Genomic DNA, 20381 nt, shown 5'->3' on the forward strand with positions numbered 1-20381 from the left:
GGCCGACTGGATTTTACCAGTCATGGACATGTGTGGCAGCCTGTCGATCTTGTGTATAGAGCAGAGTTTATACAGCTTCTCTCTCCTCTCTTCTGCATTTTGTTATCTACAGCCGTTATCTCTTATTTCCTCTGTGCATTCTGACATCCAGATGCCCGAGGTTCAGGGCACCCCGGCAGCAGCAGGACACTGGCAATCTCAAGGCCTCTTACTGTGCTTTCTCTCAGATTTCTGGAAGAGGCTCTGGGACAGTTTTCAACCTCGGAAGATCGCCCTCTTTTTGTGGTTTCTAGCCCATTGGAGTTTGGTGGTTGGCACATGGTTGGCAATTCGCGGTAGACCAGCAGCATGTCCAAGATGTGGCCATCCCCGAAGGCTCAGCAGGTTTCGCATCGGATTCTCCACATATTCACTGTGGACAAGGCCTCTTCCCATACTATTACATGGGGCACTCTCTACCTGAATGAGGAAAGATCATGTGCTCGGTAAGACATCTAAGACCAGAAATCAGGCATCTACTTTTAGACTTGCCCTAGAGAGCCATGAGATTGAAAATCATAGGTCTGCATTTGCAGCGTGTTCTGAACTTTTGCCCCCTCAAAAGGTCCAGACTCCAACATTGAGTACTATGGGACAAGGTTTTAGGGGAGTCAGTGGCCAAACATTAGAGATGATGTGATGATAGTATTAACGCCCATAGAGACCAACTATGGCCCATGGGACCAAAAGAGCAGTGCAAAATCATGGTCTGTGATATCGAATTGTAAGTGAAAATCCAACTTGTGTTGATAAGAGAAAGAAAGAAGAAAAATAAATAAAGAAAGAGAAAGAAAGAGTATTACCTGTCCAGCATCTCTTTCAGCAGTGCATCCGTTAGGAAGACTACCACCTATGTTCTGCAACACGGTAGAGGCAATCATGACACTGGCTTCAAGTTTTAAACATGAGATAACAACAATGACAAAGTCTCATCTTAGGACACAATGGTAAACATCAAATTAGTGGTCTGCCAAAACAATACCTGCAATGTTACAACTTCTCTGAAGTAAGACTGCACTAGCTGATTACCATTAATATCTGGTCTGTGTACAAATGATATAATGTCCAACAGCACATGTTTTTAGAATTTGATTTGAGTTACATTACCATACGCAAAAAGCAAGGCAAAAGCAAAAGAGTGGAAAAAGCTGGGAAAACAAAGCAGCAGATTTTTTTAATACATGCCAAGGGATCTAGAGCTTCAAAAGCTGAGAGACAAAGGGGTTATATAAGATTGTGCATGTGAAGTCTCTTCCTAACCTAACCAGCCAAGATTTACCCTAAACTCAAACTTGATCATAAATAAAGTCAGAATCCGTAAGGGTTATGTAGGCTAGCTCACCACCCAACCATAGATCTCCTATCTGGAGATTGCCCCGAAGCCTTGGGGTTTAGGTGAAATGCCACCAAACTCCAGAAAATTAGCTTTGGCATCACATTCCACTAGAACCTGCCCTAGGGAGCCTTTGGCTAGAACTATTTGCTATGGCTATGGATCAACAGATTTGGGATCCGTCAGTCCAGGTACTCACCAACTATCCCCAATCCTTAGGCAGCGCACTCTTTTATAGTAACAAGCTAGCTAAAAATAGCAAATTCATTAAAGCACGCCTTAACCCCCTATCTTTAGCTTGATTTTTCTAACTCATCAGGTTTTTCTTGGGCTCTAGGTTAGGTTCACCAACTCTAGGTCAGCCAGCACATAACATACTTCCTCCGCTCAAACATTTACATCCTCGGAAATGAAGTTCAGGAACCTTTGCCTAAAACTAACTTCCAAGTTGACTAGCTTATATATTCAGAAATCAGCTTGTTCCTTGGCTTTCTTTCCTTGACATCCAATATGATCTTTGGCTTAGTGGAACATCGGTCAAATCCTCAACTTCCACGAGTTCCTAAGGTGAAACCGAATTATCCTCACCTCCCAAGTTTTCCTTGAGTATATTCGCGTGGAAAACTAGATGAACTCTCACTCTCAGAGGTAATTCTACGTTAGAAATCACACCACCTATCCTTTTCAAGATTTGGAAAGAAGAAATTGGAACAAAGCTGAGTATGAGCTCATTTGGTCATCCTGAGTCTGATATCATGAGTCTGGGACAGACATCGCGAGTGAATTAGACCATAGAGGACATGCTGCATGCATATGTCTCTGTGAGATGGTCTGATTGGGTGGAGTATCTTCCGTTAGTAGAGTTTGCTTTCAACAGTGCTAAGAATTCTACTACTAAGATGAGCCCTTTTATGATGATGTATGGTTATCAACCTAGAGCCTCGTAGATGATTGGCTTAGAGAGAGTCCAAGTTGGTGTTGTGGTTGACTTCTTGAAAGAGCACCAAGAGATGCTGCAATTTGCAAGAGGGCATGCGCAAGACAGCGTAATTTCATGCTAAACCAAAAAGGATCAGCTAGAGCCCCGAAAGAAGGCCAATGGATTTACTTGAGAATCCTGAAAGACTCTCACTTAATGCGAACTGGAAAAGTCTATAAGTTGTGTCACATGCACCCTACACTAGAGTGCTATGTGACACACTGGCTCTACATCAGTGCATCATTCATCACTAGGATTTACCTTTTTAGGAATATTGTTGTATGCCGTGGCCCCATTGTGAGCCCCAGTCCGGGATGTGCCGGGCACGAGCTACATAGGTCACTCTCCACAGCCATAGAGAGTCCGCATGTGTCAGTCCTACTGGCTGACCAGCAGCCTAGGAGCATATAAAAGCAGCACTTACTTCCTCATTTATTCATTCATCATCAGAAAAGTTCAACATTAGTACCAAGCAGTTCCAGCATTCCCAAGTGCTCCACGAAGAGCATCTTCAGTATTCAGCCAGCGTATGTGCATCCCTCAGTTTTGGGATTGCATACTGGTCATTGAAGAGCAATTCAACGGAGCTTGGACAGCATTTGGATCAGCCTGCATTTGGTCTACATCGTCCTTGCGTTTGGCAGTCCTCAGTCATCATTCACTTTCATTGTAAGTTCTCCAAAGAAATATAAGCAAATACTCCTACTTGCAGGGGGGGGCCTTCAGTGGGTAAATTGGGACCCAATACTGTGTCGACTCTTATCTGCTTTCTCTCTCTCTTCTACTCTCTCTCTCTCTAAGTGGAATTGCACAGACTCACGGACATAAAGAAGGCTTTGTTGCACATTACGATGATCAACCGATTCCATGCTACATTGGTATCAAAGGTGCAAGTGCTACCCTAAAGTGAGAGCATTCCGTGGATGGTAAAACTAGAGTCAAGAAAAACCACTCAGGCCTCCACAATGTCAGCAAAGACATCATCACACGAAGTTACAAGGAAGATATTGAAGAAGAGTTCTACAAGGAAGACAACTCCTACAGAAACGTTTCCACCAAGCAATGCTTCCACCAAGCAATGCTTCTACCAAGCAATGAAGACTTCATCAAATTTCTCTTGGATCAAAATGTTGGTGTTGGACTCAAACACTCACACGCACAGAAACTTGCAAATTAGGGTTAGGTGCAGGAAGAAGAAGCTCACACAGAAATGAGAGAGAAATGAAATGATATATTAACGTCTCTAAGAGGCCATAATGGCCTATGAGGCCAAAACTAAGAGTGCATCTGAAGTTGGTGTCTCATCAAAGAGAACAACTAAACGAGCCTAAAAAGTACAATAAACTGATTGTCTTACAGTTATAAGAGCAGAATTGTAAGACTCCGGAATGATACTGAGTAGAAAATATTGGAAAATACTGAAAAATGTATATCAGGCAGATCCATGTATGCTGATCAGTTGAAGTGTTGCCCTCTCCTTAGATCAAGTATCTCTGCCATGGGGTTGTCTAGAATGGAGAGGTCCTAGAAGCGAGGTAGGCGCCTCCGATGCCAAGCAATAATGGTCTGATCTGGCGATGGTGAGGATGCCGTGGTCGGGATCCTGGTGGGCGTGGCCGACGAGCACGACAGTGGTGACTCCCTGGGAGCGTGGTCGGTGCCCTGATGGCCCAATGGAGGAGGTATCAGGAGGTGTGTGGGGTGGGTTGCTGGTGCTAGTACCGAAGAAATTTGTCAGGGTCCTCAGTCTAGGTACATCATGGCTCGGTCTCCTGTCTGCCAAGAGGGTCTCTCTGTGTCTCCTGAGCTCAAGTAGGAACAATCCCTGGCATCTCTGATCCTCAAACTCCATGACCCTGCGTAACGGCCCAAAACCCTCTCGGAAGAGGCAGTGATATCTCCCTCAGATCTCTTAATAGACTGTACATCGGCAAACGTAGTGTTCCTCTGTCTCTGCCTCTTGGTAGCATAGCTGACATCCAAGATCTGATGCACATATTGCCCTATCTCAATCCATAGCTGGTGTGATGAGGTCCACATCTGTCCAATGGCACAACGTATCCCATGTGATAGGTGTACATCCATGTATGCCGGGCAGGTGATAAAATCATCTGGTGAGAGGTGTAGAAAATGGCTCTTGTAATGAGCCATTTTCGTGCCTAAGGGCTCAAGGGGACTAGTCCATGTCCTCTCTATGTCCACTCTGATGATATCCATCCTGATCACGTGGTTTTGCTCTAAGCGGGTGAGATCAAAAAATGGACAATCCAGACTGTACTGAAAGGGTGGTAGTGCCTCTATCTGCAAACCATGTAGGTCAAACCATGATCTCATCTGAGCGTACAGCAATGAGTATCTCCATCCTCTGCCAACTGTATGGATGAGGTCAATGCCAATCAGGAGTACCTCTGCTGAGGGAGCTCCCATAGATGCTGTAAAAAGGTAACTGCCTGGAATAGGGCCTCGGTTACTACTGGTGCGGCACCCAGATCAGCCCGAACAATGTCATGTGGTACTGATGATTTGCTCCGAATCATGTGGGCAATCATCATAATCAGTGGTCTCTCCATTTGCCTCCATCCCTCATCCGTCCCTCTCAGAGATCTGTGATGTATGCTGGGCCCCAAATTGGAGCTGAATAGTAATATGTCTCCCATGCTGGCAAACCTCATGATATCATCATATCGTGGCGTATGGGGCGACTCTCCTAATCGTGCAAACCTAGAGTGGGCTGGGGGAAAGTAGCATACCGCCACATATAGCTCGCGGAGTCCCTCTCTGCATATACAGACCCACATGTACCTCGCATCTGCATCTCTATGTACCACATGTATTTTATCACGAAGCTCCTCCCTGAAAAGTATTGCCACTCCTCCATATCCTCTGGTACCTCCCACTGTGCGTGGCTGTGGGCAGAAAACTGATTCCCATCTATAACCCCGCACGTCAGGAAGCCTCTTGTTTGTGCACTGATGGGTCTCCGTATACATAGCAATATCACCGTGTCTGAAAGTATCCTCAAAGTATCTTGCATCTGTTCTAAGGGCTCCATTGTTGCAATTCCACACCGTGAATCGCAAGGTCTCATAGGCCGCATACTGTCAAGCGGACCTCCTCTCCGTAATGATGACTCGGCCATCTCTGTATACCGCCCATTTCCCCTCTTTCCTTGCCTCAAGCACATGCGGCATGTGTTCCTTCCGGTGTGCTATCTGTGCCGGTGTAAGGTCCTCATCCAAATAAATCTTTTCCCCCTTAAGGGCCATCCTTTTGGAGGAGAAGGCCTTCTTCTTCTCCAAGTCACCAAACCTGATGATCAATATCTTCGCCCACCTACTCGCCATGCTCCGGTAATGGGTACATCAGTGGCTCCAATTTTTGTTGCAAGAGCTTTTGCATCCTCTTGGGGATTTCCCTTATCTTCCCACCCAACTACGCGTACATGTAAGGCATGTGTCCGTCTCTTGGCTTCCTCTTTCAATGTAGCATTCATCACCTCTACTTTATTGATGGGTGTATCCTTCTGCTTTTTTACTACTTCAATCCATGGGTTGACTTCCTCAATTTGTTTCTTTGTGGCATTGGCAAATTCAGCCCATGAATGCATTTCCTTCTCACCTGCAGCCACTTTTGCCTTACATGATTCCAAAAGTGTGGTAGCCACAAAATGCAAGTCAACCCCTGCATGTGTGTCACATCCATATAATATAGAAGTACAAAATATTATATGGATAGAGTGTCCTTTCACACTTGATATCCGAGGGGAAAACCCACATGGGAAAAAGTTCCCTTGGTTAAGCCCTGCTCACACATTGCACTACCATAAGTGACATATGCCTACAAATCCCCCCTGTAGTGAAAGTGTGAACGTGTACAAGGTAGCAGATCACTCTCTATATGAGAGTAAGCCTAAAGCTTTGCGGAAAGCTTCAAACTTTTCTCGAGGTAAAGCCTTTGTGAATAGATCTGCAACATTATCTTGTGTAGGGCAATAAGATAAACTAATCTCCCCTGTGCATGTAACCTCTCTCTGACATAGTGATAATGAATCTCAATGTGCTTGGTACGTGCATGAAATACGGGATTTCGTGCCACGGCCATAGCACTCTGGCTATCAGTGAGAATGGTGCTGGGTGTCTACTGACACTCACAAAGATCAGCCAATAGTCTCCTCAACCATACACAATCTACTGTAGCTATGAAGATTGCCCTGTACTCAGCCTCGCAGGTAGATGTGGCAACAGTGGGTTGCTTTTTGCTCAACCAAGATATGCATGAACTGCCAAGAAAAAAACAATTCCCACTGGTGGATTGCCTAGTATCATAATCACCAGCCCAATCTGAATCACTGTATGCATAAAGCTGCAAGCTGTCCCCCCCCCGGGATAGAACAAACCAAGATCCAGGGTACCCTAAAGATAACGAAAAATGCGTTTGACTGCTTGCCAATGCTTTGTGCCTGGGCTGTGCATGAATTTGCTCAACAAAGACACCCCAAAAGAAATGTCAAGCCTTGTGTTACACAAGTAAATGAGGCATCCCACTGCCTGGCTGTAAATGCCGGCCTCAAAAGGCTCTCCAATATCATGCACAGTAAGCCGTACACCTTGTTCTACTGGAGTAGAAATGGGCTTACATTCATCCATGTGAAACCTTTTTAGCAAACTTTTTATGTACTTAGTTTGCTGCATAACAATGCCATCATCTGCATGCATAAATTGTATGCCGAGATAGTAGTGTAAAGACCCCAAATTTGACATATCAAATTCAGCTTTCAAATCAGCTTTCAAATCTGAAATTTGTGCTTTGCTAGTCCCTGTAATGAGCATGTCATCTACATACAAGATGACAATGAGAATATCGGCACCGATTTTCTTCACATACAATGTGCTTTCAGTTGGACTATTCACATAACCTTGGCTGGTTAGATGAGCATGTATTTTATCATACCAAGCTCTTGAAGCTTGCTTTAACCCATACAATGCTTTGTGTAACCTACATACTTTATGTTCCTCACCAGGAACTACAAAACCAATGGGCTGATTTAAATATACTTCCTCCTGTAAATCCCCATTTAAGAATGCAGTTTTGATGTCCAATTGATGCACTTTCCATCCTTTATGTGCAGCCAATGCAATCACTGATCTTATTGTAGTCATTCTGGAAATAGGAGCAAAAGTCTCCTCATAATCTATTCCCTTTTTCTGAGAGTAGCCTTTAGCCACAAGTCTTGCTTTGTACCTGTCAATAGTACCATCAGACTTCCTTTTGACTTTGTACACCCACTTTGTTCCAATGACATGCTTGTCTTTCGGCAATTCCACAAGATCCCAAGTATTATTCTTTATGATAGAAGAGATTCATCTTGCATAGCTTGCACCCAGTGCTCATTCTCATGTGCTTCTTCATAAGAAGAAGGCTCTTCTGAATCAAAGAGACCACCCATGGCTAATGCAGACTCCCCATAATGCATATTCAATGCATGGCTGGAGCTACCCCTTGTTCTACCTGTGACTGGAGATGCAAGTTTGCTTACTTGCAAAGTTTTCAGCAATCATCTTGGCACCGACTTGGCTGTGTCTATGGCTATTTGCTCTTCCCTGACAAGATCTTCCACTTCTTCCATAGAAGGGGGCTGAATGGTTGGGTGTTCCACATGTTCTACATGAGGATTTTCTTGTGTAGGGGCTGGCTGATCTGAATCCCCCCTAATTGCAAAGGGTAACAGCCCATCAAACATGTCATGTATGCCTGTATCATGACTTTTATACAAGCTGTACATGGGTTGTACTGAATTTTCAGCAAATACCACATCTCTACTGACAAAAATCCTGCGTGTTGATGGATTATAAAGATGGTATCCTTTGCTCTCATTGCTGTAGCCCACAAAAATGCATTTCATAGCTTTATCATCTAGCTTTGTTCGGAGTTGTTCTGGCACATGTGCATATGCCAAACATCCAAATGTACACATATAATCCACTTTTGGCTTTCGGCTATACCAAGCCTCAAATGGTGTTATGGTTTTCAAAGCTTTTGCTGGACACATGTTCAACACGTGAGTGGCACACATTACAGCTTCCGTCCAAAAATCGTGAGGCAACTTTTGTGCTTTCACCATGCATCTTGCCATCTCCATGAGAGATCTATTTTTCTCTCAGCTACACCATTCTGCTGCAGTGTATAAGTCACACTACATTGGTGTTTGATGCTCTTTTGAAGCATATAATCCTTGAATACATTTGACATGTATTCTCCAAGACTCCACCTCTATCTAAGCGGAGTGTTTGGACTTTACATCCACACATATTTTCAGCCATTGCTACAAAGTGTCGAAAGCATGTAAACACCTCTGCTTTCGCTTTCATTGATGACCACTCCAAGTAAACCTGGAGTGGTCATCAATGAATGTGACGAAATAATGATGCCCCCCTATGAATGGTGTCCTCATTGGACCACATACATCACTGTGTATGAGCTGTAATTTACTTTCAGCTCTAACAGCTCCATCCTTGGGGAATGGTTTTCGATGCATCTTTCCCAAAATACACCCCTCACATACATGTCTTGTTGGAGACTCAAGAGGCGGCATATTATCAACCATATGATGCTTCTGCAAAAGCATCAAACTCTGAAAATTTACATGCCCAAAATGTGCATGTCATAGCTCTGCATCATGCATAGCAAGAGTGTGGGCAGCCACTGTATTTGCATCATAAGTACGCTTGTCATAGCTGTCCAGCTTATACAAGCCTTTGTATCGTGTTCCAGAGTTGACTATTTCATAACCCTTTGATGGGTCTTTTACCAAACACTTCCCATCTTCAAATTCAACCTTTAAACCTTGGTCGTTTATGGTTGAGACGACGGAGAGCAGATTTTTCTTTATCCCTGGAACATACAGCACATTTTTCATACATATATTGGCACCATTGGCTACAATAAGTATGACTTTGCCAATTCCCTTTATTGGATATGTGGTATGATCTGCACATGATACAGTGCGGCCATTTGAAGCATAAACCAAGTGCTGAAATACATCTTTGCATGAAGTGATGTGGCTCGAAGCACCACTATCAAAATACCATGATACATCCTGTCTGTCAGATGTATGCAATGCAAGACTATCATTGTCTAAAGCACTTGGTGTGTCACTAGTGCATGTGACCAAAAAAGTGTACTCTTCCTGAATTACATTAGCTGATTGATGTGCTTTGTCAATTGAAAGAGGCTCAATTTTCACAAAAGCCCCAAATTTTTGCAATTGAAAGAGGCTCAATTTGCTGATTTTGACCTCAGCTTGAAAAACCCCCAAATTTCAATCAAAGCAGCATGTTGATTTTTTGGCAATTCTGCAGAAAATACTCTCCATGCAAATTTGCCCCTGCAATTTCCCATGCAAAAGGGATTTTTGCCAAACCCCCAAAATTTCCTGGACCTCCTGCACAAGGATGTCCACGATCTTTTTTTTTTCCCTTAAATCTGCCATAACTTTATTTTACTTTGTGTGACATTGTCTTGCTGCCTAGACAATGCTTGTTATTTTGGCTTGTGAAGTCCGAGGGACCGGGGACGCCCGGGCACCTTGTGGACACGTGTGTGCACTCCTCTTTGGGCCTAAAACTGTGGGCTTATGGGTTTTGCAGGTGGTAAGTGCGTCCACACTCAATTTACAGCTTACTTCATTTACTACTAAGGTTTATTGGTTTGCAGGTCCACACTCATTAATAAGTGGCCGGACAACTTATAATGCGTTCGCATTTGGTTGGGCCAAAATTAATGAAGTCCGGACAGCTTATGGCCATTTCCCATTTGGTTGGACCTAAACTTATACAAACAGGACAAATGGAGCACTATGGGCTGGACACCTACCTGGACACCTTATGGGGACACATTTCAGCCAATATGTGTACCCACCAGGCCCCTTAGGTGGCACTGGAAAAAGGCGCCTCCCTCGAGAGGCCTTTTGGGCTGTTTTATTCATTATTCAACATATTGGAGAGCTGGTTGGAGCTTTGGGAGTTGCTACAGGGCTGGTTGCTTGCTTCCCGGACTCACACAAGCTTGGACAACGATCCCCCCACTCTTCTAAAGGGCTGGTTGGTAAATTTCAGACCTGCAATTTCTGGTTATTGCGAGTTTTGGGCTGGTTACAGGTGTCCAAAGTCAACTTGGACAGTACAGGACAGCTCTAGGGACCTCCACAGGGCTATAGGACCCTTTGCAGGTGGATTTCTCGCGACAGAAAGTTGCTGTTTTGGACTGGTTATTGCACAAAACAGGCCGGACAGCAATGGAATATGTGAGCATGGATGTGTTTGAAGGATTCCTGGTATAGCAGGTACTTAGGGCAAGCATTGGGGACACTTGCTCGCGGAGAACACAGGTTTCTGGATCAGTTTCTCGCGTGGAAACAGGGCCTAAAGATCCATTTACATCTTGTGCAGGGTGGAGTACCTGTGAGGATTGTGATACTCTTGTGCAGGGCGGATGTACCTGTGAAGAGGCTTGTGTAGGGCGGATGTACCTACAGATTCTCTTGTTTGAAATGTATTCATTCATAATGTATTTGGAAGAATCAGGTGCAGGCTGGTGGTGAATCCCCAGGCACCCGTAATCTTGTACTTTGCAGACTCTTTTGGTAATATAACCTAAGCGGGGGGGGGGGTCATCGGCCCCTTTATGTGGTGTACTGTCATTTTCAGCTTTGTGGTTGTAATGCTCAAGTGTTAAGTGCTCAGAATCTTGTTCACATTTATACGATTCCAATACACGCGTCCGCCTCCCGTTACATTGGTATCAGAGCTCAGTTTTTTCCCCTCATTGGAAAACGGTCTGAGGCTTGGAATCATAACTGGTGACCTGATTTGAGTGTCATGGACAGCCACATTTCTGACAGTGTGGAGAACACACAGGACCGTGAATTTCATGGTACAAGGGATGCAAGAGATGCTGCAGGCAATGATGTCTATGGAGATGCAGGTACTCATGACACTATGCATTCTGATTTGGAATCTTTGAGGCGTCAAGTGTGACGCTATAGGGCTGAAACCGAAGAGCTTAGGTCATTGAAAAATGACCCGGATGTACAAAGGGTGTTGGCTGCGAAGGCAAAGGCCTCGGTCCATGAAGTCACTTTTGAAGCAATTGCAAAGGAAATGGATGTTGAGAAACCCCGAGAGCTTGCACTTGCATACCTAATGGTTAAGGGTGATGTATACACTGAAGCAGATGGTAGTTTGGCTTTCAAGAAGCCACCCCTCATGGCTGCCCGTGGTGGTGCACGTGATGCACAACAAGCAGGAAGAGCACAGCAAGTGCCAAATGCTGAAAGGACAAGAGTCCCTGGTGCTAGGCTTGATGCAGGTCAAGAGAAGAGTAAGGATGAGGGATCCTCTACTCATTCCCGCTTTGCTCCAAGAAGACATATCCGTTCTCGTGTTGAGCTTTCCACTCATTTGGAGAGTGTGGCTCAAGAGAGAACGAAGAGGGATAGTGAATCTTCATCACGGCATCATCATCATGCAGATGAACAGGATGTACATAGGGATGCATATAGAAGGAAGAAGCCTCGAGAGTTCAAGTCCGGTGACAAGGATGTAAAGTTTGAAAACTTTCAGGAACGGATGGACTCTACCAAAGCATTTGCTTTCATTAGACAGTTTGAGATAGCTTTTTGCAATGAAGACTTTTCGGAAAAGTCTATGCGCAGGCATGTGGGAATGCATCTCAAGGATACGGCAAGTGATTGGTGGCTTGCAAAAATACTTGATGGAAGTGCTGCCCCAACTTGGTCTTCTTTCAAAATTCAGTTTTATGATCAATTCTTACCACCAAACTTTGCAAAGGATGTACGCAAGGAGTGGGATTGGCTGTCCCAAGATGAGGGAGAGTCCGTTGCTTCATACATAGCAAAGTTTTGGAAAGTCCTTCTCAAGGTTACTCCCTTCATGAATATTGGAGAGGACGAGAAGAAGAGGAAGTTTGAATCAGGGCTCCATCACATCATTCAACAAAGCTTGGGAGTGTACCCAAATAATACCATACAAGAGCTTATACACTCAGCCATGATTGCGGAGAACTTGCACATAAAAGCACCCACAAATAAGCCATTTGCAGGTCAAAACAAGAGCAAATTCAGGGCTGGTTATGACCAGAAAAAGGGTGGACAGCCACCTAAGAATGCTCCCAAAGATGGCCGAGATGCAAAGGATGACTCCGAAAAGAAGCCGGGGGGTAAACGCCACAATTTTGGGCTCTCAAAAAAGCAATTGGAAGAGTACAGGAAGGCTGGAAAATGCTTTAAGTGTGGCAGTAAAGATCATATATATCCTAAATGCCCACAGAATCCTAAGAATGCTGAGCCTAATGTGGAAAAGCCTCTTGTGAATGTTTTACCCGATGTGCAGGGTAATACAGGGCATGAGCCCGAGAGTAGAGTAGAGTCATATGCAAGGCTTGGGGCAAATTGAAGGATCAGCCCGCTTTGTTTCTTTTTGATGATGCTTCCACAGATAACTTTATATCCGTACAGATGGCTGCCGCCATAGGTCTCAATGTGGAAGACATGGGAATGCAAATGAATGCAGATGCCGCTTTTGAGGGTAAACAGGTTGATGTAACTCCGGTCATTGGTAAGCTCCGTGTACATATACAGGACTACCTCGACCATGAGAGCTTTTTAGTGGCTCCTCTTACAGGTTGTGATGTTTTGTTGGGGATGCCCTGGCATCACCGTTTAGAGCCTATTAAGGCTTACAAAGAGAAGAAAATCAGCTTTGTACATAGAGGCCGTGAGCACTCTATAGATGCTGGTACTACTGGAAGTACCATACCTCTTGTAAGCCATGTACAAATTAATAAGGCAATAAAGAAATCAGCTTGTTCTTACTTGGTTTTTGTACGTGATACCATTGAACATTCTAGTGTTGATATTAGTGCATTAGATCAAGACAAGCTTAACTTTTTGAATGAGTTCAAAGATTGTTTTGCGAATGCTTTGCCAGCAAGGTTGCTACCAGAGAGGCCGGAAGATCATTGCATAGCTCTAATTCCCGGTAGCTCTCCACCTAATAGGCCAACATACAGGGTGAGTGCTAGTCAACAAGAAGAGATTATGGCACAGGTGAATGAACTTTTGGAAAAGGGTTTGATTCGGCCTAGTTCCTCGCCATATTGCTCGCCGGTACTTCTTGTTCAAAAGAAGGATGGTACTTACAGGATGTGTGTTGATTACCGTGCCCTCAATAAGATAACCATCAAGAATCGGTTTCCCATTCCGCGTATTGATGACATCTTGGACAAGCTTGAAGGTTCGGCATGTTTCAGCCGTATAGACCTCAAGAGTGGGTATCATCAAGTGAGAGTGGCACCTCGAGATGTACACAAGACTGCATTTAGGACAGCTTTTGGTCTTTATGAGTTTTTGGTGGTGCCTTTTGGCCTTACAAATGCACCCGCTACCTTCAACAGGATGATGGACAGGGTGTTCAGAAAGCATAGAAAGTTCACGGGTATATTCTTTGATGACATTATTGTATTCTCAAAGAATGAAGCCCAACATCGTGAGCACCTGGCTATTGTGTTTAATGAGCTTAAGGAAAATCAGCTCTATATAAATGCAAAAAAGAGTGAATTCTTCCTCCCAGAGATTCACTATCTTGGTCACATTGTATCACAGGATGGTGTGCGCATGGATCCCGCAAAGATACAAGCCATGCAAGAATGGCCAGAGCTGAAATCAGTCCATGAAGTGAGGAGCTTCCTTGGTTTATGTGCTTACTACAGGAGGTTCGTCAAGCATTTTGCTTTCATTGCCGCTCCGTTACATGAATTAACGAAGAAGAAAGCAATCTTTAAATGGACACAAGAAGAAAGAGATGCCTTTCAAAAGTTGAAGAGTGCAATCATCTCGGGACCCGTACTCATTATTCCGGATTTGCACAAACCTTTTGTGGTGGAATGTGATGCATGTGGGGACTGCATAGGGGCTGTTTTGAACCAAGAAGGACATGCCATTGCCTATGAGAGCAGACGTTTGCAACATGCAGAGCTTCACTTACAGGTTTATGAGAAGGAGTTGTTGGCTGTAATTCATGCCCTTACTATTTGGAAACACTATCTTTTAGGGGCAGATTTTATGGTCAAAACTGATCATCAAAGTTTGAGATACTTTTTGACTCAAAGTAAGCTCTCAGAGAAGCATATGAGATGGGCAAATTTCCTCTCAATGTTTCATTTTCAGATTTTACACACTCCAGGGAAAAAGAATGTGGTGGCAGATGCCTTATCTAGACGACCACAGGTTCATGCTATTACAGTTGCATACCATGAGGACTTATCGGATATGCGTAATACTTATCATCTGGATGAGGATTTTGCACATGTATGGGCTGATTTGCAAGAGGGTATTGCTGTCCCATCTTATGTCATAAGAGATGGATATCTCATGATGCAAAATCGTATGTGTGTGGTAAAGAACCTTCACCATAAGGTTATGGATGAGTGCCATGCTCCTCCATATGCAGGTCATAGAGGCATTTTGGCCACACCACAAGCTTTGGAGAGGTATTTCTTTTGGCCAGATATTCGCAAGGATATTGAAGCATATGTACGTGAATGTATGGTATGTCAAAAGGTCAAGTTTGATCGACATAAAGCACCTGGATTGCTTCAGCCTTTGCCTATACCAAATGAACCATGGGAAAGCATTGCTATGGATTTCATTATGGATTTGCCAAGGACGCCACAGAGAAATGATGCTATTTGGACCATCATTGACAGGTTTAGCAAGCAGGCACATTTCATTCCCGTGCACAAGACAATAAAGCCAGATTATATGGCTAGGATGTTTTTGCACAGATATTCAAACACCATGGCATGCCTAAATCTATTGTGGGGGATAGAGATCCTAGAACCACAAGCTTATTTTGGCGCGCATTGTTTGACAATATGGGTACAAAGCTGAACTTCTCATCAGCTTACCATCCACAGACAGATGGGCAAAGTGAAATAGCAAATTTAGCCGTCCTCGACTTGCTGAAAGCTTATGTATCCGACCGCAAATCGGATTGGGAGAAGTATTTACCACTTGTGGAGTTTGCCTACAACAATACGGTATATACTTCTACGGGCAAGGCCCCCTTTGAGATTATCTATGGCAAGGTGGTACTACCACCCATCCTTCGTACAAAGGATGAGATTTTTGCAGCAGATAAGTATGTCAGAGACTTGGATACTGCATTTGCACAGGTACGGACAGCCATAGAGAGGTCTCAAACCAAGAATAAAAAGGCAGCTGATAAGAATAGAAGGGATGTACAATTCAAACAAGGTGATTGGGTCTTGCTGAAATTTGAAAAGGCACACCTTCGGAAGAGGCCAGGAAAAGAGGGAAAGTACCCTAAACTTTCCAACAGGTACTATGGACCTTTTCAGATCTTGGAGAAGATCAATGATGTTGCATTTCGGCTTGTACTCCCAGATCATTGGAACATGCATAATGCTTTTCATGTGAGCCTATTGAGGCCTTATGTGGGATCGACACCGTTTGAGCCGGTTTTGGAAGACCCACCCGAGGTGGATGAGCTGGAAGAGATTCTTCAACCTGAACAGATTGTTTTTCACAAGGAACGAAAGCTTCCGGGAGACAAACTTGTTCGTAGGTACCTTGTGAAGTTCAAGAATTATTCAGCTTTGGATGCGAAATGGATGGATGAGGCCTACTTCGAGGATTACCCAGATCTTTTGAAGGCCTATCTGGAGGCTTTTCAGTTGCGGTCAACTGAAAAGAAGCCGGGGGGATGTCACAAACCCCTATATTCTAGGGACATGCGGATGCGTGTCAGGCCTAGAAACATGCGGATGCATGTATGTATTATACATGGGCATGTGTATGGATCATATGAGTGGATGCATATGAGTCCAAGGACATGGCAGGACATTTGTGGACTTTCGGGCGGTGCCCGTGTGGATTCCGGCCATGCACACATGGTGTGTTATGATGGCAGGCAGAATATTTTCAAGTACAAGAATGATGATAGGTGGTTCTCCAAGTTTACATGTGCACAATGCATAAATGATGCATGCCATAACTTTATTTTACTTTGTGTGACATTGTCTTGCTGCCTGGACAATGCTTGTTATTTTGGCTTGTGAAGTCCGAGGGACCGGGGACGCCCGGGCACCTTGTGGACACGTGTGTGCACTCCTCTTTGGGCCTAAAACTGTGGGCTTATGGGTTTTGCAGGTGGTAAGTGCGTCCACACTCAATTTACAGCTTACTTCATTTACTACTAAGGTTTATTGGTTTGCAGGTCCACACTCATTAATAAGTGGCCGGACAACTTATAATGCGTTCGCATTTGGTTGGGCCAAAATTAATGAAGTCCGGACAGCTTATGGCCATTTCCCATTTGGTTGGACCTAAACTTATACAAACAGGACAAATGGAGCACTATGGGCTGGACACCTACCTGGACACCTTATGGGGACACATTTCAGCCAATATGTGTACCCACCAGGCCCCTTAGGTGGCACTGGAAAAAGACGCCTCCCTCAAGAGGCCTTTTGGGCTGTTTTATTCATTATTCAACATATTGGAGAGCTGGTTGGAGCTTTGGGAGTTGCTACAGGGCTGGTTGCTTGCTTCCCGGACTCACACAAGCTTGGACAACGATCCCCACACTCTTCTAAAGGGCTGGTTGGTAAATTTCAGACCTGCAATTTCTGGTTATTACGAGATTTGGGCTGGTTACAGGTGTCCAAAGTCAACTTGGACAGTACAGGACAGCTCTAGGGACCTCCACAGGGCTGTAGGACCCTTTACAGGTGGATTTCTCGCGACAGAAAGTTGTTGTTTTGGACTGGTTATTGCACAAAACAGGCCGGACAGCAATGGAATATGTGAGCATGGATGTGTTTGAAGGATTCCTGGTATAGCAGGTGCTTAGGGCAAGCATTGGGGACACTTGCTCGCGGAGAACACAGGTTTCTGGATCAGTTTCTCGCGTGGAAACAGGGCCTAAAGATCCATTTACATATTGTGCAGGGCGGAGTACCTGTGAGGATTGTGATACTCTTGTGCAGGGCGGATGTACCTGTGAAGAGGCTTGTGTAGGGCGGATGTACCTACAGATTCTCTTGTTTGAAATGTATTCATTCATAATGTATTTGGAAGAATCAGGTGCAGGCTGGTGGTGAATCCCCAAGCACCCGTAATCTTGTACTTTGCAGACTCTTTTGGTAATATAGCCTAAAGGGGGGGGGTCAGCCTATCATCGGCCCCTTTATGTGGTGTCTTGTCATTTTCAGCTTTGTGGTTGTAATGCTCAAGTGTTAAGTGCTCAGAATCTTGTTCACATTTATACGATTCCAATACACGCGTCCGCCTCCCGTTACAGCGGGACTGAAGTGAAGACCGGGCTAGGCGAGGCGGCGGTGGAGCTATCCGCACTAGCTCCGCCGGAAACAGGAGGCGGGAAAGGGCGACGGCGGGCACTGCGAAGAAGCGCCGCCGGGATGGGTGGCCGTAGAGGGCGGAGGTGGTTCTCTCCCCAATAAGACCGCCGGTTGGACTAGGCAAAAGCGGCTGACCGGCGGCGGCCAAAGGGCGACGGACGGAACCTTCTTGCTCAACGGAAACCCACAGGTGACGGAGTGGTTTTCCGACTGCAGCTGAGACTGAATTTCCGGAGAGCTAAGACTGAACTTCCACAGCTCTGATACCAATTGTTGGTGTTGGACTCACACACTCACACACACAGAAACCTGCAAATTAGGGTTAGGTGCAGGAAGAAGAAGCTCACACAAAAATGTGTGAGAGAGAGAAATGAAATGAAATGATATATTAACGTCTCTAAGAGGCCATAGTGGCCTATCTGACGAAAACTGAGAGTACATCTGAAGTTGGTGTCTCATCAAAGAGAACAACTAAATGAGACTAAAAAGTACAATAAACTGATTGTCCTACAGTTATAAGAACAGAACTGTAAGACTCCGAGATGATATTGAGTAGATAATACTAGAAAATACTGAAAAATGTATATCAAGTAGATCCATGTATGCTAATCAGTTGAAGTGTTGCCCTCTCCTTAGATCAAGCATCTCCGCCATGGGGCTATCTAGAATGGAGAGGTCGTAGAACAGAGGTAGGCGCCTCCGATGCCGAGCAATAATGGCTCTGATCTGGCGGCGATGGTGAGGATGCTGTGGTCGGGATCCTGGTGGGCGTGGCCGACAAGCACGACATAAGATAACTGCTCTATCAGTCCTGATGGCCCAATGGAGGAGGTATCACGAGGTGTGTGGGCTGGGTTGCTGGTGCTGAAGAAATCTGTCAGGGTCCTCTATCTACGTACATCATGGCTCGGCCTCCTGTCTGCCAAGAGGGTCTCTCTGTGTCTCCTGAGCTCAAGTAGAAACAATCCCAGGCATCTCTGATCCTCAAACTCCATGACCTTGCGTAACGACCCAAAACCTTCTCGGAAGAGGCAATGATATCTCCCTCGGATCTCATAATAGACTGTACATCGGCAAATGTAGTGTTCCTCTGTCTCTACCTCCTGGTAGCATAGCTGACAAATGCGGTCATCCACGATCTGGTCCACATATCGCCCTGTCTCAATCCGCAGCTAGTGTGATGAGGTCCGGATCTGTCCAATGGCACAACGTATCCCATGTGATAGGTGTACATCCATGTACGCCGGGCGGGTGATAAAATCATTCGGTGAGAGGTGTAGAAAATGGCTCTTGTAATGAGCCATTTTCGTGCCCAAGGGCTCAAGGGGGCTAGTCCATGTCCTCTCTATGTCCACTCTAATGATATCCATCCTGATCACGCGGTTTTGCTCTGAGCAGGTGAGATCCAAAAATGGACAATCCAGACTGTAGTACTGAAAGGGTGGTAGTGCCTCTATCCGCAAACCATGTAGGTCAAACCATGATCTCATCTGAGCGTACCAACAATGAGTATCTCCATCCTCTGCCAACTGTATGGATGAGGTCAATGCCAAACGGGAGTACCTTTGCTGAGGAAGCTCCCATAGCCACTGTAAAAAGGTAACTGCCTGGAATAGGGCCTCGGTTACTACTAGTGGGACGAACATATTCATCAATGTCATTACACATCTAAGGCCAAAAGAAATACTTCTCCAAAGCTTGCGTAGTGGCAAGAATGCCTCTAAGTCCTGCATAAGGTGGTACATGACATTCTTCCAATACTTTTTACCTTGAGTTTTTATGCACACAAGGGCGGTTGTGCATAATGAAATACCCATGATGTATGGAATAATTCGGGACTAAATTACCCCGCTATAAATGTTACGACCCTGTGTTTTTCTCTGGACAGTATGCAGGTGTGCACGGGGACATGGTGGACAGTGTGAATGGCATCAGTTTGGAGTTGAAAAAGGAAGCCCATGTGTGGACAACCACAAGTGTGAAGGGGCCCAAGTGATTAAAGTCTTTTCTCATAACCATGGGGACAAAGGGTTTTGGAGGGGACAAAGGTTTAAAAGCCTTTAAAAAAATAAAAGAACCCCTCTTAGGGGATAATCGTGGCCTTTATGCTTTTCTTAGAGGGAGTCGAGCTGCAGCAGGAGTCGCATGTGCTTTTTGGGAGAAAACAGGGCTGGCGAGCTATGCTTCAAGGTGTGCTTCAGGGCTGCGCTTCAGGCTGACTGTGGCTGCGTGAAGGTTGGCTGCGTGGCAACCAAGTACAGGCTGCTGCTAGACATCTGGCTCAGGGCAGCGTGGCGACCGACCAGGTGCAGGCTGCTACTGTGCGGGCAGCTGCAGGTGCAGGCTGCTACTGTGAGGTGCAGGCGCAGCATACAAGTGGGCTGAACCGCACGAAGGGTGATCAGAGAGCAGGCTGGACTGCACGTTGGTTGGGCAGGCAGTGCACAGGGGCTGCACAGCACATGTTTTCCACCTAGTAACTGGCCGGCTACAGCTGCACGCTTTCCTTCTCTCTCTATGCGGCTGGTTGGGCTGCAGAGAAGTACAGCTTTGGACTACACGTGGTCAGGA

At 45.2% G+C, this 20381-nt stretch overlaps 1 protein-coding gene across 3 annotated transcripts in view; it reads right to left on the reverse strand.

The window, feature by feature from the left end:
* The window catches only part of LOC147608687 (pectin acetylesterase 8-like), a 100950-nt gene that overhangs the window by 48185 nt on the left and 32384 nt on the right, over window positions 1-20381 (reverse strand). For all 3 annotated transcript variants that reach the window (XM_086788134.1, XM_086788135.1, XM_086788133.1), the window contains 2 exons: window positions 1022-1082; window positions 843-896 (listed from right to left, as the gene is read on the reverse strand). In XM_086788134.1, coding sequence (XP_086644260.1) covers window positions 843-896; window positions 1022-1082 — 115 coding nt within the window. The remainder of the gene's footprint in view (window positions 1-842; window positions 897-1021; window positions 1083-20381) is intronic.

This window comes from Cibotium barometz, chromosome 52, assembly GCF_041138505.1.
Source record: "Cibotium barometz isolate CiBa-2024 chromosome 52, ASM4113850v1, whole genome shotgun sequence".
Taxonomy (NCBI): domain Eukaryota; kingdom Viridiplantae; phylum Streptophyta; class Polypodiopsida; order Cyatheales; family Cibotiaceae; genus Cibotium; species Cibotium barometz.